At 31.4% G+C, this 24,632-nt stretch overlaps 1 protein-coding gene across 1 annotated transcript; it reads left to right on the forward strand.

Moving 5' to 3' along the window:
- Window positions 1-31: 31 nt before the first annotated feature.
- Window positions 32-24,382, forward strand: LOC140434193 (serine/threonine-protein kinase VRK1-like). Its single transcript, XM_072522275.1, has 7 exons — window positions 32-347; window positions 801-870; window positions 11,120-11,316; window positions 13,155-13,377; window positions 13,732-13,911; window positions 14,045-14,602; window positions 17,412-24,382. Exons 1-7 carry the CDS (start codon window positions 147-149, stop codon window positions 17,813-17,815), a joined length of 1,833 nt encoding a protein of 610 aa, XP_072378376.1. The 5' UTR covers window positions 32-146; the 3' UTR covers window positions 17,816-24,382.
- Window positions 24,383-24,632: the final 250 nt, after the last annotated feature.

Here is a 24,632-nt window from a genome sequence, read left to right on the forward strand (position 1 = left end):
AATAACAAAAACAGGAAATTTGCGATTTCGATTACTTTAGAAGCTGAAGTCCTAGCTGTCAGTAGGGCATATTTTTATTGTAACGTTAAGTGTTTTAATACATTTATAAATAGAACATCATTTTATAAACTAATATTGTTTGTAAAATGCCCAAAGCATCTCTCAAAAAGAAAGCCGCCAATGGTTACAAACTTCCAGAACCGTTTACGGAGGGTGAAGTTCTTGAAGATGTAGCTAAGAAAAAGTGGATATTGGGGCCGTCAATAGGACAAGGCGGGTTTGGTGAAATATATTCTGCAAAGGAATACGGCAGTAAAGACTCAAAATATCCATATGCTATAAAAATTGTGAGTAAATATTTCTGTTTACAAATCTGTTTATAAAGCATCAGTAATGGAAACTCAGTGTGTGCTTCAAACACAACAATACCTAGTAAAATTTAAACAATTTTCACAACAGTTTATTTATTGTTGATTATTTGTTGTGAAATTGATTATTTGTTATTAACCAAAACTTGGTATATTTTTGATTAATTTTAGATAAAAAATTAAATGTTTAAAATTTATTAAAAAATACATGGTTTCCTAATTTCAAAAAATTCAAGTAAATAGGATTTTTAACTCTGTAACTTGGTTTATATTGGTGTACATTAGTTAGCATTCTGTACAATCTACAAAATATTCCAGTAATCTTTGATATCCTAGGGATTTTGTGACAGGATAATTTAGACAGAAATATAGGTGTAATATTTTATTCTGATTAATAAATATTTTATCACAAATTATAAGAATTTTTTCCAGGAATCTCATGAAAATGGACCTCTCTTTGTGGAGATGCACTTTTATATCAAACATGGAAAACCAGAAGATGGTAAGCTAATTAAATTATATTAAATAATAATAGAATTTTATTCTATTATATACTACGATTTACATTTCATGTAAAACTATTAACTTTGTTAATCTCATGGAATATATTATTGTATTTTTATATTCTGCAAATAATTATAGGTATATGATTATTAAGTCTCCACTTATATATAAAAAAAAATGTATTTTATACAAATAAGATTTTGTATACTCAAAAATCAGTATTTTTCCATTCATTGTTCTTCATTTTCTTTTTAAGATCAGAGAAAAGATTTTGAACATTTAAGTAACTATGTACAACTAATATCTCTTGAAAATCTGACATCAGATTTCTAAATACCTGATGTTTATGTGTGGTACTCCATTTTGTAAATTTTAAACCACACTGAGTCAATAATTTTACATGAAACACATATCCTGTAATGTATACAGTAATACAGTATACATAATCCTTCAGCAAAATAGGAAATCAATTGTCTTTCAAATAGTATTAAGGATCCCTATAACTAAAGTGAAACTCAGTTTCAAACAGAGATTCTCAGGACAAATAATAATGTGTACACAAATAATAATGTGTATTTGCAAACTGTCAAATTTGATTATTGTTTCATTAATGACTCAGTAAAAGTAATAAGTAAAAGCCATTCAGTAATGTTATTTGTATTGTTTGCTTAGTTTTGTCAAGATAAATTATTTTTAAGTATTATTTCTTTTGTTATCTCAATATGCGCATATTAAGTACTATAAAATGGTGTATTATTATTGGCATGAGGTAAATTTGAATTTATGACTTATTTATAATGAGTACAACAGAAGCAGAGCCCAAACTTCAAACTATGTCTTCAAATATTACCAAACTAAAGACATGGATAGGCATTCATTAACAACTTATACTTTTAATATATGGTTCATTTAAACCCAAAATTTCTTAAGTCCAGGCTACTATGAGTGATCTAAATTTAAATGTCAGCTTAGTTCACAGCTTATTGTAATGCATTTTGGCACCATGCAGAACATGACTTAGCTTTACATCCTTTAGATTTGTTGAAGACCATAAGTAAAAGCCATTCAAGTATCCTTTATTACATTTTTTGAAAGAAAATGATCATTGTGACTAGTACTTTAACAAAAATATGACACAATGAATGGAGCATTAATGGATACATTGGATGATCCAGTTTTACAAGCAAGATATAGTGTTGGCAAGTAGGATACTGGCCCATGATGATACAGTTATTCATCTTTATTTATTAACTGGTACCACCCAATTGTATATACAAGATATTACAAAATGATACATTAAACCAAAAAATATAAGCAGTAAATAAAATGTGTAGTAAGATAGTAAATTACAAATTGAAAAATTTCAATACTCACCTTACACTTGTTTTACATGTTTTAATGTTTACAAACATTCTCTGAATCACATAGTAATAAATCAAGGTCTATTTTATTATCATTTAGAATCATTCTGTTCATTGGAGAATGTTAACTAAAATTACACCTATGAAACTTGACTAAAACATTTTGAAATTTCTTTATCTCAGAGTATGAACATTCACTTAAAGGCCTGTGTAGTTTAAAATTTAAATAGGTATCTAATAAATTTATGTTGGACTTTGTGAAGATTGGAAATATTTATTTGATATGTAGGTGACCAAACCACCGAGCAGTATTCAAGAAAAAATCTAACCAAGGAAATATATCAATCATGCAAACATCTAGAAATTCCAATGATGAAGTCTTAACATTTTAAATGCCTGGTTATTCACATACTCATAAATGAGAGCAGAAATTCAGTGTAGAATCTAATTGAACACCTAGATCTCTTATCACTTTAAGCAGTTTATCAGCTAAATTGTAATTATAAGAGAGGCTATTCATTCTTCTAGTGATCCTATAAATGACACTTTTCTACATTAATAACCATTTGGTTCTGGTTGCATCACTCCACAATATTATCTAGACATCTAGATCAATTGGAATTTTCTCACAATCTAAAAATCTATAGAATTAAAAGATTCTATAGATGTTTAGATCATCAGCAAGTAATAGGAATTGTGAGATGGCTAATTGAGATTTAATTTCTTTAACAATAATTATATTAAAAAGATAAGTCTCTAAGCATCTATCTTGTGGTATACCTGATTTAAGTAAAATTTCACTAGGTTGAAAATTTTTAATCTTGACAAATTGTATGCTAATAAAAAGGAAGGATTCCAGTGGTTGACTGTATATCATAGTTTAAATAAACTTACAGTAAAGTAGAATACTTCTAGTGTAAAATGATATATATTTAAAATTTAATAAAAATGAAATTTTCAAAAAGGATTACAATTTTATCAGAATGTTTTATGTCTTATCAGACCATCATCGGTGAAAACATTGAAACCAGCCACTAAATAAGCTGTAAAAATCTTTTGATGATATTTAAGACAGTTAAACAGATTGAAGACAAATTATAATCACCTTTTAGAATGAACTTATGTTTGAGAAAGTTGTTATGGACATATTCAATACTAATAAAATGATTCTCGTAAGAAGTATACTGTACTTACTATGAGCCATTCATTAGGTGTGTGAACTTCAACAAATAATTCTTCCAATGTGGTAATACAATGACCTAGATGAATAACATTTTTTACAGCAATAAATACTCCTCCTCGAATTATTTTATTAATATTTATGGAAAAGCTATCCTTTTGAAATATGTCATGATTCTGTGGTCCCAATTCTTCATCTCTGATACTATTACACAACCATGACTCAGTAAAAATGAGTAATTCATGGCCATTTCTACTTTTTCATCTAAGTCTGGTTATAATTCCTCTGACATTCTGATAGTATATCGTTAGTTGTTCTCTTATCCTTAGAAAACTACCCTTTAAATTTAGTTTTTGTTTCTGTAGCACTATTTTTGATATATCTCTAATATACCTCATGGTGAGATTTTTTTCACCTTTTGACATCCTGTCTGCTAAATTGGTGTGAACTTCATTAAGATATTTTATTTGTAGAAAAGTGGCATCATAACTAATTTTAACATTAGAAGAAGCAAGTTTGTTTTTATTTTTTAAAATAGGTATCACAATATTATCATTTTCTGATTCTTACTGACTCTAATGACTTTTAAACTTGTATATTGTGGTCAACCAAGTATCAAATTGACTTAACCTTTGTCATATCCCCTTCAATTCTTCTTGCAGATGCCCTTGAATTCGATTTCTGGATATTATAAATAATAATATTGTTTTCACACAATCAATGAGTTCTGTCTGACAAGCCTTATGAGTCACGCTGTAAAAGTTCTATTAAAAGTCGTACATAACTGAATCTATAAAAGTGTGAAACAATCATCAGAGATGATCAGTTTGGATTCAGAGCCGTGATGGGAACGAGAGAACCACTATTCAGGTTACTAGTTCTGACACAAAAATGCTATGACCAACATGTTTTTTTTTACTTCGAAAAACCATTTGATAGGTAAGGCACAACATAATGCAAGAAGTCAGTTTAGATGCGAAGGACATCAAACTACTAAAAACTTGTACTGGAACCAAAACGCCAAGGTTCCATGTCAGTAGAATTAGAAATTAGGAGAGGAGTTAGACAAGGATGTGTTTGGTCACTCTTGCTATTTAATCTTTATTTCGAGTTTATATTTAAAGAGGCACTGGATGATTCCAAGTATGGTGCCAAGGTGAATATCAATTCACTGTGTATCAATCAGATACACAGTTGATACAGTGATGATTGCTTATTCTGACTAGGATCTACAATGACTTATCGACAGGATCAACTCGATCTGCGAGAAATTTGGTACGAAAATAAACATTAAGAAAACCAAAGTGATGTCAATACAAAAAAAAAACCAAGATGTATCTCAACCTTGCACAATAAACGGACACATTTTAGAACAGGTCAACACATTTAAGTACCTGGGATGCTGGATCGATAGCAGGCTAAATCCGGATCTAGAAATACAATTGAGAATAGAACAGGCTGGAAAATCTATCAAAAAAATCAAAAGATTGCTATGTGATTCTCGAATAAAACTCAAAATTTACTACATTTATTAAAATGCTACATCTGGTCGACTTTTCTCCATGTAGTTGAAACGTGCCCTCTTAAGACATAAACAGTAAGTAAATTTGAGGCCTTTGAAATGTGGATCTACTGGGGAATCCTCGATTTCATGGACATTGCATGCATATCTTAAAGAAGAAGTGCTGTAGAGAATAGACAAGGAATGAGAACTTTTCAACACAGTGAATGTTAAAAAAAGATCATACCTAGGCCACATACTTAGAAATAATAAGTATCAATATGCTCAACTAATAGTGAAAGGAAAGATTGAGAGAAAAAGATGACCAGGAAGGGAAAGATTATCATGGCTAAGAAACATCCGACAATGGACAGGTTTAAATTTTAAACAGCTAATAAGAACAGCTGAAGACAGAGGAGTGTTTGCAATTGTACTAGCCAGCCTCCACATAAGAAGAAGAAGAAGGCTAAGTTTTCAACTCCATCTACAAGCTTTGCAGGTGGTTGATGTACTTTTTTTCGTTCTTTTGGCTTATATAATTCTTGTATGTTGACTGCTTTCTCTAGGGCATAACGGTTATTTTCTTATGATCTTCTTTCTGATACACTCAGTTTCTTAACCAATTCTTCTTCGTCGGCGAACTATTCTACTGGCTTCTGTTTAATCTTTTTTCATTCCCTGGTTTACTCTTACTGGTTGCATTTCTTCTAATTGTAATTGCCTTAATTTTAACTGACTAGCTATGCCCTCTTTTTCATATTCTAAAGATGGGCATACATATGCGAGCCGAACTGTTCGCGGGCTGCTTGCATATAATTTATTTTATTCATTTTTTTTAACACAATTTGCTGAAATATAATTTATAGAAACCTTTTTCTTTTCGCGCCTAAACGATGCCAATATTGTTATCCTAACACCTAGATCTCTTATCACTTTAAGCAGTTTATCAGCTAAATTGTAATTATAAGAGAGGCTATTCATTCTTCTAGTGATCCTATAAATGACACTTTTCTACATTAATAACCATTTGGTTCTGGTTGCATCACTCCACAATATTATCTAGACATCTAGATCAATTGGAATTTTCTCACAATCTAAAAATCTATAGAATTAAAAGATTCTATAGACGTTTAGATCATCAGCAAGTAATAGGAATTGTGAGATGGCTAATTGAGATTTAATTTCTTTAACAATAATTATATTAAAAAGATAAGTCTCTAAGCATCTATCTTGTGGTATACCTGATTTAAGTAAAATTTCACTAGGTTGAAAATTTTTAATCTTGACAAATTGTATGCTAATAAAAAGGAAGGATTCCAGTGGTTGACTGTATATCATAGTTTAAATAAACTTACAGTAAAGTAGAATACTTCTAGTGTAAAATGATATATATTTAAAATTTAATAAAAATGAAATTTTCAAAAAGGATTACAATTTTATCAGAATGTTTTATGTCTTATCAGACCATCATCGGTGAAAACATTGAAACCAGCCACTAAATAAGCTGTAAAAATCTTTTGATGATATTTAAGACAGTTAAACAGATTGAAGACAAATTATAATCACCTTTTAGAATGAACTTATGTTTGAGAAAGTTGTTATGGACATATTCAATACTAATAAAATGATTCTCGTAAGAAGTATACTGTACTTACTATGAGCCATTCATTAGGTGTGTGAACTTCAACAAATAATTCTTCCAATGTGGTAATACAATGACCTAGATGAATAACATTTTTTACAGCAATAAATACTCCTCCTCGAATTATTTTATTAATATTTATGGAAAAGCTATCCTTTTGAAATATGTCATGATTCTGTAGTCCCAATTCTTCATCTCTGATACTATTACACAACCATGACTCAGTAAAAATGAGTAATTCATGGCCATTTCTACTTTTTCATCTAAGTCTGGTTATAATTCCTCTGACATTCTGATAGTATATCGTTAGTTGTTCTCTTATCCTTAGAAAACTACCCTTTAAATTTAGTTTTTGTTTCTGTAGCACTATTTTTGATATATCTCTAATATACCTCATGGTGAGATTTTTTTCACCTTTTGACATCCTGTCTGCTAAATTGGTGTGAACTTCATTAAGATATTTTATTTGTAGAAAAGTGGCATCATAACTAATTTTAACATTAGAAGAAGCAAGTTTGTTTTTATTTTTTAAAATAGGTATCACAATATTATCATTTTCTGATTCTTACTGACTCTAATGACTTTTAAACTTGTATATTGTGGTCAACCAAGTATCAAATTGACTTAACCTTTGTCATATCCCCTTCAATTCTTCTTGCAGATGCCCTTGAATTCGATTTCTGGATATTATAAATAATAATATTGTTTTCACACAATCAATGAGTTCTGTCTGACAAGCCTTATGAGTCACGCTGTAAAAGTTCTATTAAAAGTCGTACATAACTGAATCTATAAAAGTGTGAAACAATCATCAGAGATGATCAGTTTGGATTCAGAGCCGTGATGGGAACGAGAGAACCACTATTCAGGTTACTAGTTCTGACACAAAAATGCTATGACCAACATGTTTTTTTTTACTTCGAAAAACCATTTGATAGGTAAGGCACAACATAATGCAAGAAGTCAGTTTAGATGCGAAGGACATCAAACTACTAAAAACTTGTACTGGAACCAAAACGCCAAGGTTCCATGTCAGTAGAATTAGAAATTAGGAGAGGAGTTAGACAAGGATGTGTTTGGTCACTCTTGCTATTTAATCTTTATTTCGAGTTTATATTTAAAGAGGCACTGGATGATTCCAAGTATGGTGCCAAGGTGAATATCAATTCACTGTGTATCAATCAGATACACAGTTGATACAGTGATGATTGCTTATTCTGACTAGGATCTACAATGACTTATCGACAGGATCAACTCGATCTGCGAGAAATTTGGTACGAAAATAAACATTAAGAAAACCAAAGTGATGTCAATACAAAAAAAAAACCAAGATGTATCTCAACCTTGCACAATAAACGGACACATTTTAGAACAGGTCAACACATTTAAGTACCTGGGATGCTGGATCGATAGCAGGCTAAATCCGGATCTAGAAATACAATTGAGAATAGAACAGGCTGGAAAATCTATCAAAAAAATCAAAAGATTGCTATGTGATTCTCGAATAAAACTCAAAATTTACTACATTTATTAAAATGCTACATCTGGTCTACTCTTCTCTATGCAGTTGAAATGTGCACCCTTAAGACATAAACAGTAAGTAAATTTGAGGCATTTGAAATGTGGATCTACTGGGGAATCCTCGATTTCATGGACATTGCATGCATATCTTAAAGAAGAAGTGCTGTAGAGAATAGGCAAGGAATGAGAAATTTTCAACATAGTAAACGTTAAAAAAAGATCATACCTAGGCCACATACTTAGAAATAATAAGTATCAATATGCTCAACTAATAGTGAAAGGAAAGATTGAGAGAAAAAGATGACCAGGAAGGGAAAGATTATCATGGCTAAGAAACATCCGACAATGGACAGGTTTAAATTTTAAACAGCTAATTAAAACAGCTGAAGACAGAGGAGTGTTTGCAATTGTACTAGCCAGCCTCCACATAAGAAGAAGAAGAAGGCTAAGTTTTCAACTCCATCTACAAGCATTGCAGGTGGTTGATATATTTTTGTTCGTTCTTTTGGCTTATATAATTCTTGTATGTTGACTGCTTTCTCGAGGGCATAACGGTTATTTTCTTATGGTCTTCTTTCTGATACACTCAGTTTCTTAACCAATTCTTCGAACTATTCTACTGGCTTCTGTTTAATCTTTTTTCATTCCCTGGTTTACTCTTACTGGTTGCATTTCTTCTAATTGTAATTGCCTTAATTTTAACTGACTAGCTATGCCCTCTTTTTCATATTCTAAAGATGGGCATACATATGCGTGCCGAACTGTTCGCGGGCTGCTTGCATATAATTTATTTTATTAATTTTTTTTAACACAATTTGCTGAAATATAATTTATAGAAACCTTTTTCTTTTCGTGCCTAAACGATGCCAATATTGTTATCATTTTCCGTTTACAATCTTCTGTTCTGGTGGCATGATCATTGTCAACTATTTTGCGCCATGCATCATCTTTGTTTTTTGAAAATGGACACGGTCTTTCGGATCCCCAGGTATCCTCTTGTTCTGATATAAGTCAAAAAGTTCAATACATTTATTTTCGGACCAGTGTGCCGTCATGGAAAACTAAAAATATACAGTAAATTCAAACTAGGAACAAGTCACACAATCTCGATACGGCGACACGAACAGACAATATCGCTGCGAAGACCGTCCACATTGAACGCGAATATCCTTTGCGCTCCTCCCAAAAACCGACAAGCCGTGGTTCGTGACGAGCGACGAACGAACAGCTCGCAAGCGGTTCGTTCCCCGTACAAATTAAACGTATATAGGGTTCCCAAACGGTTCGCAAACAGTTCGGCTCGCATATGTGTATGTGTACCCACCTTTATGTTTTACATGTACCTAATATACAATGCTATATTTTTAAACAGTTAATTGTTTTGCTGTACTAAAATCGTCCCTTTCGACCAGTGTATACCTTTATATATATACTATTTGTAATTTAATACGGTAATTGTTAGATAGACTAGCAGTCATTGCACCAACCAATGTTTTCCATTCCATTAAATTCCAATAAATTTGCTCTAATTACTATTTTATCAACGTCCGGTTTTTATTCCGGATATGATAAGCTACTTTCGATAATAAACAGACAGCAATACACGCTTACTACTACAATTTCAAATACAGATTCTTATTTTCTTTTAATTTTTTTCAAAAATTAGTCCAAGCACTGGCGTCATTTAGTTTTGTTTATTATAACTCCGACCCGAATCGACTTTACAGAGGTCAATAGTTTTTCTCAGTGCTACAAAAAGGGCTTTTTGTCGTGTCTTTTGATTATGAATTTTCAATGAAAAGACATTTACCGTTTATTGTTCATTGTTCCAAAAAATAAGTCTATTTTTTGATAGTGGAAGAGCAGAGGTTGGGCCTCTTACAAAGTACTTTGTAAGATACTACTAAATATCACATTGACTAGTATTGGTTTCTAGTGGAGAACAAAATAAAATATCTTCTGTGATGCCCTTTTTTAGGTTTGACCTTATAAATGTTATAAATTGGACACAGAAATATCCGTAGAGTATGTACAATTTTTATCTCTATCATGTCACTTATTCTTGTTTGGATACTATTATTAGAAAGGGGTTTAGTTTTTATTTTTTCAGCCTCTTTTTCACTTTCTATTTCAACAGCTTCAGGCAGAATCAAATATTCAGCAATTGGATGTGGCATACTGGTTTTTCCTATGCGATATGCAACTGTATGGTGCTAGTAATGATTTTTCATTTGTAGTGATTCATGATGAAATAATCGCTTGTAATTGCGAGGAAACCTTAGCTTTCTTCCAAAGAGATTTATAGGCTTCTCTTTTTGTCTGGATGTTTGCTACTTAAATCTCAAAGTAGTTTCGAAGGCTTCATATTTTCAATCTGTTTTTCCTCTTATTATTTTCATTTAACGATTTTTTTTTTAAATTTAACCATGTCTAATAATATAGTAAAAATGAAAAAAACAAAAGTAATACAAATAACTTATGTACCAATTTACTACAGCAGGACAATGCTATGTTTTTTGTTTACAGGCTTTCCCGCTTATATAAAATCGAATTTACAGTTCCAGAAAAATGTAGCACCTTCTCTTGGTTAAGTAGAGAAGGAAAACGTAATAATGAAATTGTGTAAGTGGCTCATAGATGGCGCAAGTAAAAACATTTTTCTCTATTAAACAACTGTACCAAATCTTAGACTGCGTATTAGATCTTCTCCTTGATTTGGCAATGTTATTAAATGGCGAATGAACTGGTGATAATAAGACAAGGGGGTGGCCAAATTTGTTTGTCAAAAAGGGTCCCCGAGCTAAAAAAATTTTTAAAACACTGATTTATAGGGTACAAAGCATCTTTTACGCCAATAAAAAAATTGAATGTTTTAAAAATTCTACTGCGTGCTTGCTCCTTAATAAAGCACTACAGAGCAAGTTACAAAGAAGGAATTTGGCAGAATAAAATAAATAAATAGAGATTCAATAAAATGAAACGTAAACATTTCTGAATGTTTTATGAGTTAGTGTTAGATTTGCAAATGTTTTTGTATTTTAGTGGAAGCTTTCAAAAATCAAAAAGGTTTGAAAACATTTGGAATGCCAGTATATCACGGATCTGGATCTCACGAATTGAATGGTGAGAAGTATCGATTTCTTGTAATGGAGAAATTTGGTACAGATCTGTGGAAAACCTTTTTGGAAAACGACAGACATTTCCCAGCAGCTACGGTGTTCAAACTAGCAGTTCAGTTGGTAAGTAATACTTAATAGGTCATCTATGTGAGCAGAATTTGAAGAGTAAATATTTTAGATTTCCAGTTTGTTTCTTTTTCTTTGCGTAGTTAAAATATATAAAACACTGAAGAATACAATTTTGTAAATTTTAACAAAATGTCATCACAGCTATTTCAATGTAAATGTAGTTTTCAAGTGAGATTTTCAAAGTATCTGTAACTATTTTTAAGTAAGTGATAAAATAATTATGAGATGAGAAACAATGGGTTACTAAATTTCCAACGAATTACATAAGGATCTAACAATGCTCACTTATTTTGCTTATGATAGCGATTTTTGATTCTATTATGGGATTTTTAAAAGCCTTCTCGGATATCAAACAAAATCTCATAAAATATAGATATAAATCATGGATGTCAGGCCAAGAAGAAGAAAATAGTAATTACGCTTAGTGAGTACAAATCCACGACGCCAGGGAATAAAGGGAAATTGGATCAGTTGAAGTTCTGTTGAAGGGGAAATGGGAGAAAAACGAAGACAAATTCCCATTTTGGAAAAGAGCAAACTGAACCTGAAGGGAGACTCTGATAAAAAAAATACTTTTTGGGCAAAAAAGAAGTATGCTCATTGGACAGAAGAACATGGAGAAATGTCTTGTGTCAGATGAGTCAGCCTTTTTAATGCAGGTGTACTGATAAAAGTTTGTGCAGAGAGGTGTGGACGAAAAGTTAGCTCTCTTGTGGTGTTGTGAAGAGGTGTTGTGTGTATAAGCTTCATCTATGTGGCTTTCGGATAGGTTTGAACAGCTTTCCTTGAGCCCCTTTCAGTCGCTTTCCCGTGGAGACCTTGCTTCAGCACAAGCACTTAAACCTTTTGCCACTGCGTCGCAAATGCTCGTTCTATGGACCTTTTAAAGTCCTTGCTGGGCGATTCAATTCCATAGTTTCTGGATGATTGAGACTGCTTTGTTTGCTTCGTCCTGGTCCGTTATTAATCTATGCAAAACTAAAGCATGGATGATCTTTCTCTCCAAGTAGAGCCCTAAATTGTCCTAAATTGTTTCACATTGTTCATTGTTGTTATATCGGGTACTCTAAAATCCTAGAGTATACTTGATTTCTTTGGTTTTTCAATTGGTTGTATAATTTGCACAATCACAGTCATCCTCAGTCTTCCTCCTCCTCATTCCTGTCTTAACATATAAGTTCTCCAGCTTTTGAATCCAAGCTTTCAAATGTCCTTAACTATCTGATCCTCCCATCTCATTTCGGACCTTTTTTGGCCTATCTATCACTCTTCTCCGTTGGATAATTTTTTTAATAACTACTTCTGGATTTCACCTTTTTAGATGTTATATCTATCTGAGCTTTGTGCCTTGATAAATATAATGATGTCTTATTTCAAAGTTTCACTTTCGTGGTCCATACATTTTCTTAATGAATCATTACCAGGTGTATTGGATCTGTTATTCTTAAAATTATTTTTCTGTATGTGTCAAGCCTTTCTGTGTTAAGCACTTTGTTTCAGCACTATATATGTAATTACTAATTACTGCTTTGAAAATTTTTAGTTTTGTTTTTTATTAATCCGCTTTGAATAAGTGGTTTTATTTCCAGTACCTTTTGTTTTTTTGTCAGAATATGTTTGTTAATATCTATATTTCTATCATTAATTATTCCATTTAGTATACCTAGGTACTAAGTATTTACACACTTCAACTGTGAAGTAAGATCTTTCTTTTTTTTTTGTTTTTATTCACTTATGATAATAAACCGTTTGATAATTTTGCTACTTACAAAGAAATGTAACTTTTTAGTTTTAGCAGTTTACGAGTTTTAAATGATAATTTTTTGCAGCTGGACATTTTAGAATACATTCACAGTAGAGGCTATGTACATTCTGATATTAAAGGATCTAACATCCTGATGGGAGTTACGAAGGCTACACAGAACAAACAAGTGTACTTGGCAGATTTTGGCTTAACCTGCAAATCTAATGAAGAGGAAGAGTTTAAACCTAACCCCAAGAAAGCTCATGATGGTACAATTGAATATTTAAGTAGAGATGCTCATAGTGGAGGTAAGAGTACTATTTAATGCCTATTATTCCTTTTTTTTTACAAATGTATATATAAACACTTTTTCTAAATCTACTCTCTAATGAAAAGTTCTTAACATGTTTTCAATGATTGTTAGTTACAAAGATATATGCTAAAAAGCTTTATTTATTTTAATTCTCGATGTTTTTTACAACAAATTTATATGACCAACAAACTTTGGTTTATTCTCTATTCTTTCTACAGAAATATATGCTGATGGAGAAAAATTTAAATCTGCCTGATTTCAAACAAGAGTCGTTAGAAATAATATGCATGCAATCAGTGAAGTGTTGACAGTTTGTCCTTAGTAGAAACATAATTAATTTATTTTTTAGTTCAAACCAAACGTGGTGATTTGGAAACCCTAGCTTATAATTTGATTCAATGGCTTGGATGCGTTTTGCCGTGGGAAAATGATTTGAAAAATCCTGAAGATGTTCAAAAATCTAAAGAAGAATATATGTCCAGTGTACCTAAATTCATCAAAGCTTGTTTTGATAAAAGATCGCCATCAGGTATGTGAACGTCTTTCACTTTATATATATACATTGCTTCATATTAATAGCAAATTCGCAATAACTCAAATTATATCAATTCTGTAGTGATGGTAATCGCCTTAACATCTACAATGTTTACTTACTTTTTCAGGTCCCATTGTCGACTTTTTAAATTGCCTCCTATCGTTAGAACACAATTCTACACCTGACTACAAAACTATCAGAAAAATATTTTTGTCTGGTATAACTGGTGGAGATGCTCTTGGTAAACCATTCCAGTTTTCTGTATCTGACAGTAAATCTCCTAAGACCTCTCCAAACAAAAGGAAAAGCGAAAATGCACCGGCTTCTTCTAAGAATAAAATTCCCAAACTAGATATCGAGGAAGATGGATCAGAGGACGAGAAAGAAAATTTAGACGACTTATCCGATCAAGAAGAGGTGCCTAAAAAGAAGAAAGGTAGACCGAAAGGCAGAAATGTGAATACACCTCAAAAACAAAAGAAGAAAGCAGTTGGAAGAAAAAGAACTAAGAAAACAGAAGATGAAGATTTAGATTTAGAGAATAATGTAGCAAATGACGATGCACATGTTTCAGATATTGATGATGATGAGGAGATGACTAAGAAAGAAGAGAAAATTGCCGCGCCAAAAGAAAATAAAAAGCCCAGGGGTAGGAAAAAGGCAAAAAAAGAAGTCAACGGAAAAGGTAAGTAAACTTCGCTGTTTTTGAACATTGTTATTTTCTTCTTTAAGACGTATACTAATAACCCATGAAAAAAAAGTTTAAACAATTTTTATAAATTACTATTTAATAATAAATAGCACTTTTTAAGTTTATAAACATTTACAATAACTTCTTAGTTATACAATACAATAATATTAAATATTTGGAAAACTGATTAAAAACACAACTTTGAAGAAAAAAGGTTCTACAACACTTAGGGACCAACCCTTTTTAAATCAGTTACGTTAATTTTAACATTAAGGGCTGAAATAACGAATCTTTTGTAAGAAAAGTCAACGTTTTTAACAAAACTTTTAGCAAATAAAATTATTGACAATTGTTTAAACAGGAGTGTTGTTATCAAAGAGTAATTTCCGTTCCGACTCTAGTAAAATCAGTGAGGGTAACCGACTGAAGGGCCAGCCGCGCTATCCAAAAAATCAAACACGGTTTCAAAACAGACCGCTCAGAAAAAAATACATATCTGTGGTTCTACTGGACAAAATTTGCTATTACTTTTTTTAAACTGGGGTACAACGTTAAAATAATGCCGTTTATATTTTATTTTACACATTACATTACAAATATTTTATTTGTTATCATTTTATTTGTTTATTTAAAATATAATTATATTAAATAATTGTTATTATTAAATTGTTATTTATAAACAATTTTTCGTTTTACGATACGATTTTTGTTCTAAAAATATTTTTTTAATACTGAAAGACTTATTTGTTCAAATTTAATAGGACTATATGGAAAATTGTTTATAAATAACAATTTAATAATGTTTATAAATAACATTTATTTAATATAATTATATTTTAAATAAATAATTAAAAAAATGACAATAAAAAGGCGATTTAAGAAAATATTTGTACATCCCGAAAACATTAGTTACTTTGTTTTGAATAATCTTGCAATGAAAATACGATAAATGTTATTATTTTAACGTTGTACCCCAGTATAAAAAAAGAAATAGCAAAGTTGGTGCAGTAGAACCCGAGATACGTCATTTTTTCCAAGCGCTCTATTTTGAAATTTTGTTGAATTTTTTAAGAGCGCGACTGGCCCTTCGGTCGGCTACCATCACTACTTTTAAAAAACTGAAAGTTTAAATTCAGCCTTTTTTAGGCATATTTCAAATGTCTCATTTGTTGCCAAACTAAAAATCGATATTTCATGCTATTAGTCTCTAACAGTTTTGAAGATTAGTCTCTAACAATTGAAATACCCAAATATCAGAGTCCCTCACGACGTAAATTGGGAATCACCTAATAAAGTCTCTTAATATCCGCGACTATACGCCTTCGCTGTAAAATTCTCCCATAAGCGGGATGAAAAGTGTTCCTCTTAACCTTCAATAGCTTGATCGGCGCGCTGGATACTTCGATATGCACGCGTATCTTAATTCAAAACTACCGACATTTGAAGTTATACTTCTATACGCGCGCTCCACGTTGGAAATTTGTATGGGAGTGAATCTGTGAAATCATTACATATGTAAGATAATGAGTAAGAGAGAGACAGAAGATATATTTTATCTCTCTTCCTCTCTCGAATATAAAAATGTTCCTTCTGTATATATAATTTAATATCATATATATTATATAAAGATATATATATATATATACATATAATATTATACATATAATAAAATATTTATTAATATTATTATTTATGTGATATGTTTTGTATTATTTATTAAATGTTCATAATTATATTAGTCTTTTGTATTTCAAAATAATAATCTCAATAAATCACTGTATGATCCAGAACTGTCAATTTTGAAATATGTTTGTGTCATGTCCTCGGTAGTATAGTAGTCAGTATCCCCGCCTGTCATGCGGGAGACCGGGGTTCGATTCCCAGTCGGGGAGGACTTTTTTATTAATATTATTACATTATTGTCATTTTTAAATACTTATGGATATTGCATTTTAATTTGTATTGTATTATTATATGGAATTATGTTGCACTGTATTGTAGTGTATTTTTTTTATGTATATTATTGTCATTTTTAAATACTTATGAATATTGCAGTTTAATTTGTATTGTATTATTATATTAATAACAAAATAAACAATGAATTTTACTGCAGAGTATGTGTAAAAAATTTTTGCATTCAACTCCTTTCATACATATATGAAAATAAAAATATACATTTTCATCAAAATATTGATTCAATCCTTCATTGTTAGTAAGTTGTTATTAATTCTGTTTCTCTTTCTGCTATGTCTTACCTATAGAATTACATATGTAATGATTGTGCAGATTGACTCCCAAATAAATTTGTAACGGCGAATGCGTGTATAGAAGTGTAACTTCCACCGGCAGTCCCACTGGACTACCACACCCGTTTTTTTTATTAATATTACAAAGTTTTGGTTAATTTAAACCAACCTAAAATACTGCGAATAGTTTATTTTATTGCTTTCAACAAAATACCAAAACAACTATTGGTCATTACTTGCATACATATCTCTAAATACATGAATCAATAATATTAATAACAACCTTAAAAGACACTCTTCACGATGTACGGATGCATAAGAACATTTTTGGAAAATGGTCCAGTATACCAGTGCACCTAGGGCTTTTTAATACGGACAGACCTCAAATCATTTTGATACTATTATATTTAGGATGAGTGAATTTTTCCCTTAGAGAGAATGAAAACCGTATGCCTTAAACCTGAATTTTTCTTATCAAAGTTAACGAATTTATGAGTAAATACCCACTATTTATGTTTTTTCCATATTATTTTTTTGTAATTTTTTTTAACTTTTAGGACACGAAAGGTTAAAAGATGAAGACAACGACGACCAATCACAACCCGTACCTGAAGTTTCTACCCGGTCTACAAGGCAAAGAGGAGGAAGGACAGTTTGTTACAAAGAAGATTCAGACGACGAGGAGCTTTACAAGAGAAAACCCCGAATTGTACCCGTTCCAAAAGAAGTTAAAGAAGTCCATATCACAGGCGAAGAATCAGAAACGAGTACTTCGCAGCGAAAGAAAAAAGAAAAAGTAAAGAAAATGGAGGAAACTAAAAAACCCGTCGAAGAAGAGGAAGAAGAAATGTCCGATGAAGATTTGACACAGAATGATGATGATAAAGATTTGGAAGAGAATGATGATGATAAAGATTTGGAACAGAATGATGATGATAAAGATGAAGATGAAGATAACTAATCGTGTCGTTATTTGCGAAAATAATTGTATTGTGTATGAACTTATAACTTCATAGACTAAATAGTTTAGTGTTTTATTCACCCTTATAGGAAGGAGATGTTTATTTTATATACATTTGGTACAAATCTGTACAACAGACCGAAATTATTGTCATATATCATTCTTGTTAGGGGATTACTTTAATATTTACAGTAACATTTGTAAATTTCTATGGGATACAAATCGAACTGTGCATTGTTTTCTTATTTAATTTAAAATGTTCAATTCGGGGCCCAAATGCACACATTGGTGCTTTAGAGAGCATGAATTGCTATCAGACTGTTTTAGTTATATTATTAGTTGTATTGTGAGGTAGAGAAGTAAGAGATGTGGCACAAAATAACGGACTGATTCTCAAATAATTTTTTTTTATCGAAATCGTATTTTCTTCTTCAACCTATACCGTTCCTTTACCACTGTAATGTTCAACGATAATTCTTCATTATTCGAAGAAGGGTTCTATTAAATGTCTGTTTAAACGGCCTAAAATATTTCTTTTTAATACATATGTGACTTTGGGGACAGTAGGTGGGAGCGTTAAAAGAATTGATGCTGTAAATATTATTTTACTTTATTTCGTAGTTATTATTTTCTTCATTCGATTTTAACTGTTCATTATTTAAAATAATATTGGAAATGTTCTATGAAGTGTCTTTTCGTGTCTAAATGATAAAATCTTGTTTCTGTTAATGCAGATTTGACCTTGGGAATAGATAAAACTCGAATGAGACGAGTAGGCCGGATTGATTAACACATTTCTGTCAGTAAGAACACTTTTATTCGATTGTGAAAAATTTTATTAGTGTGTCACACTTAAATCGACCGGTTTATTGTATTATATAAACTTTTTCAATATCTTTCTTATTTTTTTGGCTTAAAAATGAGAGTGCAACGTGCATTCCTTTCTAGATGCAATGTCTAAAGTCTTCATCAATATCAACAGCAATGGCGTTACAAATCTTGTTGAGTTTTTGCCGCGTTTTACTATTCCTTCCATGTTAGTCGGTCCTGTGCCACTATTTCCCATTGTTTCACTCCCATTTTCTCCAGATCCTCTCTGACTGCACCTTTTTCTAGGCCGTCCTACAGACCTCCCATCTGGTGTTTCTCAAAACACATTGTTTATGAAACGATTTGCGTATCACATCGACCCCTGCATAGAATAACGTTGTAACTAACTTTTTTTAGCGATTTTGAGTTGGAGTGATCATCTTATCCAACTTTTTATGCTATATCCGCCAATATCGTCGGTGTGGCCGTAATTGAATTTACAAAAGGGATTCCGAATGAAGTAATACCGTTAATATAAAAAATATTTGAATTAGTTACGGAATAACCGAGTAACCACAGGTATAACGTTGAACTAAATCCAATTTTCGTCGAAAAATACTATACGGTACCATAATGTATCAAAATAATTCTCATATTTCAAAAACTAGGCCGTAACTGCTGTTACAATTTTATTCGCCGCGTAGGCTTCTAAAGTTCGGATAATTTTGCAGGTAGATGCATGTGTGCCAACATTTCGTGGCATTATTGCGAGTATAGTAGCCATAAGACAATATATTTTATTTTAAAAAACCTATGATGTAATTTCCAAATTAGTACCTATATAAATGAAGAAAACGAAAAGATTGTTTGGACCATGGTGAAACACATAAACATTTCTGAAACAAATCCTATGATTATTTAATATTTAAATATGATTTTCTATCCGATAAAAAAATTAAGTTTAACTTGCTACAGAGATCTATACCAGGAAATAAGCTTGGCAACCTCTAGTAAATAAATGCCACGTTTCTAAGAAACTAGATCCAACATATTATTCATTCCATCTACAGTACATTCAACCAGCTTACACCTTTAAACGATTAATGAAATTCGCAGAAAACCTTTCGTTGTAGTAAAAGGCACGGTAAACTGCACTGGAGTTCTCCATAATCGTTTTAATTACTTGGTTAATTTTAATTACTTACTGTATTATCGGTTAAAGTGAATTTGTATAAAATAATTCCGCAACGACCACGCGCTTCGCTGTCTCTTTTGAAGATTGACTCTTAATTTTTATTTTTAATCATCCACATTCGCAGCAAGTATCTACATGTGGACGTTCAAAAGATAGAGAAAAATGTTCCTGGAAAATCTTAAAAATAATTTATACTTCACTGAATTATTATCAGGAAATTTGGCACAAAATAGGTTATACATAATTCGCACATTTAATTTTTTGTCTTCTCTTTCCCTGTGTAATGTGAAATCTTAGTGGAAAAACTCCCAATATGAGTCTTAATCTGTTCTATTAAATTTTCAGATTTAGCATTCCCTGAAAAATTTTTTTCACTTTTATCTAGTGGTGCTTTTTCCTTGTACAAGAAGCTTAGAAGGTCTTCGAATTCTTTCATGACTCACAGTGTGAATTCTCATGAAAGCGTTTTTGCAAACAATAATTTTGCCTCCCGAGCCTGTCACGGAGTAACTAATGATATATTCATTTGATTCATTTCGATGTGGTCTCTGTTTTACTTCACACTTTCCCATAAGCCCTTGTAAGTATGAATCTTGTGAATTCTTGGTAAGCTTGCTTCTGAATTTGGCAAGTATTTCAGCCCTTATATCCGCATTAACTTTTTAAAAGCACTTCAAGCGACAAATACAAAAAATATATAATAATTTTACGTTTTAAAACTATCTTAACCTTAAAACTTATCGACAGTCTGCTTTTCTTGCAGGTACAACATTACCTTTATAATTTTCATATTCTTCCCCATACAGCCTCGCTTTCTTAATAATTTTTGACTTATAATTGTCTTTTTTACCTCATTTTTTACTCTTTTCTAAATTCAGATCATTATTCGTGCCATTTATTGCAGCCATCTTGATCGTTTTGTTTGCAAATGACAATTCCACGCCGAAACAACATCAGTCGTTGACTCATTTATTTATATTAAGCTGTAGTTTATTACAGCAAATTGAGACTGATGTCGTTTCTGCTTAGAATGGTGCGTTGACGTATAAAAAACGGATTTATGAAGAAATGTCAATATTGCCTAAAATTGTCTCGTGTTTTTTCTGAAAAGATCTATTCAATTATCCTCGCACTTTTTAGTGTGAATATATGACACATCCCCCTGTAAAAAATAATTCTTTCTTGTCTCTAGTGACATACAGAGTGATACAAGAGCTTTCAAATGATTTATCACTTGTTATATATTTACATGTAAGAAAAATGGCTATGGTGTCATGGCGCAGAATATGGAAAATTGGAAAAATTAATTGACCCGTTCGAGCGTTTCCTATAAAAACTAAAGAATACAATATTATTATTGAATATAGCCATATTATATTGACTTGTAGCCATTCAACATGAATGGTCGCCATTTTAAAACGACGCTATAGAATCGCGCAAAAATCTGGGAATATACTAACAAGGCATACGATGTATTATTTGCCATATGATCCAATTTAATATTATTTATATTCCTACAAAATGACGCATGCCCGCTATTTTAACGATTACGTTACTCAAAAATCTTGAAAAGGTGCCTTAGTCCAGTTCCAAAAATAGTTGGGGAGATACTTTAGATGTTCACTGTATTCTTGATTTTATTTGACGAACCTAAAGAACTGCGAACACATGCGTATGTGATCAAAAATGACCATATACGACTTTTAATACGAGCTAAATTGCAGAAGTAGTTTTTAAGTTTCATTGGAGTTTGCTGCATTTTTGAAACATTGAAAAATATTTCGGCAAAACAATCGTTCGCAAAGGACATGGAGCGAAGCGAATGGACTTATTTATCTACAAGAGTGGATGGGTTTAAGTGAAAAGAGAAAGCTTCACATTCTGTAGAGACATTAGTGGTTATTTTGTCGTTACATCTCGTTTATATATTTTCTCTCGTGCCCTAAAATCTAATCACAGCCAAGAAAAAGCGCGTTAAAACAATTACACGTGAACAGAGACTAGATATGACCTGCTTCCCACTCTCTCCACTCTATTTGACGATTCTTCGTTCAACGGATCTGCTGTGGGAAAGATGATCATCCGTGCTAATGCATTTCTCGGACTGTTTCTTTGCTGTGATTTTATTTTAGGTGCTTTGTTATATTTCAAGTTGTGTTACAACGTTCTTAAACTTAATATCAAACTGACACTAGTTTTGTTCTTAACGTACAGTCTTTTTGTACATATTTTATTTACTATTCTGATTCTCTAACGTATATCAAATATAATTGTTTTTTTATATAAACATTACAACATTACACATATGTTGAAAAATTTTGCATGATCTTTATTTTAAGAAACGGAATTTTTATAAGAGTTATATTTATTAATAATGCTAACTTTTCAGTCTTGCCAACTTATCTTTTCGGTAGTCATTTAAACTTTAGTCCTTATAATTCGATTAATTCAGATGTGAGCTGGGTATTTGAAAGAGTTGACCGATTCACCTTTAGAATGAAACGAATTTCATGCATTTATTTGATAAATTCACATCCGAGCACCGCGATCTAATCCAACAATGTGCTCTTCAATAATTGTTGATCATCATTCGGATCCACAAATCAGATTGTTAAGGTGGCTTGCTATCGATATATCTACAGTAAAAGTAAAACAAACGTCCATGTTATTGTAAAAGATTTATTTTATGTCATGAGTAAGTGGCGAGAGCCACGGATGTGTGTCGAGTTTTTGAAAAAATTGATTCGATTCGAAGACGAGACGTAGATGTGAATGAATTTCATGGATCTGCATGATACATTTTGTACAATCTTTCTTGAAACTTCGTCACTGCATATGAATTTATGTGGTGATTCGGATCTTCAAATGCGAATCTTAAAAGTTGCTCTAGTTGCCATTACAAGTTCTACAGTAAAATATTGCAGCATCTCAAAGGTTCGTTGTTGTTATTTTATTAGAAGGTATAGCACACATTTTATCGCATCTCAGTAATGATGACGTCAGTATTTCAGTTGAATATATTTGAATGAAAAGTATTAACTGTCATATGTCATCATTTATCATTTCATCTGTCTTGAGTTTGTTAACTTCAATTGAATTATTTAATTTTTATCAATTAGGAAATAAATACTTTAAAAATAAAACTAATTCTCACATGTAATAAAACTCCCCGCACTTTGTAGCAAAAAGGCAAACAATTTTGAGGTTATGTTTAATGAAAGTGATATTATAAATACTGCCAAATGCTCTATTTTGATTATAAAGAAATAGTTTTAAAACCATGCGTCGTAAAAACATGTAATTTAGATATAGTGTACTATTTACAGCTTTTATACGTCGTTTTACTTTGTTGAATTTAAAAATAATACACATACACTTCACCTTTTGTTAACGTTAATTAATTGCGCTATATTTACTACAATTGACCAATGACAGACACAAGCAATGAGTACGATACACTAGACAGTTGAATTGGCAGGGAACAAACCTTCAGATTGAATAAACTTGTTATATAGCCTAGAAACAGTCGTATATGTACACTATTATTTGAAATTTAATTAATAATGGTAAAGTAATTACTATTTAAATCGGAATAAGCCACAATTAAAGGTTAAATCACGTTTATTGACGTTTCAATTTTCACTTCGGAAATCGTTCTGTGGAAATTGAAACGTCAATAAACGTAATTTAACCTTTAATTGTGGCTTATTCCCATTTAAATAGTAATTACTTTCAAATGCCACAAGAAAATAGCTTCAGAACAATAATAATGGTAAATTGCGAGTGAGATAATACACATACTTCTGAGGAACTTATTCGCCTCGTGTGTACTACCTTAACGCTCGTTGTAATATAGTACTTTCTCGCTAGATAGGCGATATATTATAAATCATTTAAATTAAAAATTTGAATCAAAATGAATAAATACTAATTACAATCAAATTGAGAGGCAATATGTTGTTCTAAGAATAGATTTTTTTTACTAAATATTAAAATAACAATCTTAGAAAACATAACCTCAAATAAGTTGTGTACAACTTCAAAATGTTCTTTTAATTCGATAACACCGCTTAACTGCAGAACGAGTTTTTAAAATAACTGAATTTAGATAATTTTGGGGCATACTGTTGGTAGTGTTTATTTATGACGCAAATCTCTGTTCTGGAGGCCGTGCAGTTGGTGTGCAGGATATCTTCAAATTTATACCGCTCTTCGGATATTTCTAAAATAGAAGTGAGGATTTTTGGAAAGAATGTGAATTTTGCAAACAATATGAGATGTCCGGTTTATTGGTAATCTTCTGCAACAACAGACTGGAGAAAATGTCAAATCTAATGCATATTCGATACTTTTAGATTTGTCTTTTGACGAAACGATCAGTTGTATCGATATATACGTGGCCACAGGAACATGGAATATAATAAACACCACAAGACGGAAGTGGCAGCCATGCGGAATTGATGCGTGATGCCTTCTTTGCGAAGAATTTTGCGTATTATATATCCTTTTTAAAAGCTGTTAATAATGTTCAATAAACGTACCAATGTTTGGTGAAAAAAAAATTGTTCTTGGTGCTGTTCTATCATTTTTCAAGTTCCATTTTAGTTGGTTTATTAAAGGAGTTTTACACCCGTTTAAATTGCCTGTAGGCACATGCAGCAGACAAATTTCTGATACTGATTGCATTAGATGGTGTTTTAACCAGTTTTTGCCTTTTTTAAGGTAGGTATATCGATATCCGTAGGATCTTTTGATTTTATATATCTGTACTGATCATACATCGGCTGCTTTGCCAGTTCCAGTTCAATACGG

The sequence above is a fragment of the Diabrotica undecimpunctata genome, chromosome 2, assembly GCF_040954645.1.
Source record: "Diabrotica undecimpunctata isolate CICGRU chromosome 2, icDiaUnde3, whole genome shotgun sequence".
NCBI classification, from domain to species: Eukaryota; Metazoa; Arthropoda; class Insecta; order Coleoptera; family Chrysomelidae; genus Diabrotica; species Diabrotica undecimpunctata.

Bases quoted from the DNA above. Each gene is read 5' to 3' on its own strand.
- LOC140434193 (XM_072522275.1), top strand. From the start codon at position 147: ATGCCCAAAGCATCTCTCAAAAAGAAAGCCGCCAATGGTTACAAACTT. The intron at 11,317-13,154 runs GTAAGTAATACT...AATTTTTTGCAG, and splicing joins TCAAACTAGCAGTTCAGTTG to CTGGACATTTTAGAATACAT. The intron at 14,603-17,411 runs GTAAGTAAACTT...TTTAACTTTTAG, and splicing joins AAAAGAAGTCAACGGAAAAG to GACACGAAAGGTTAAAAGAT.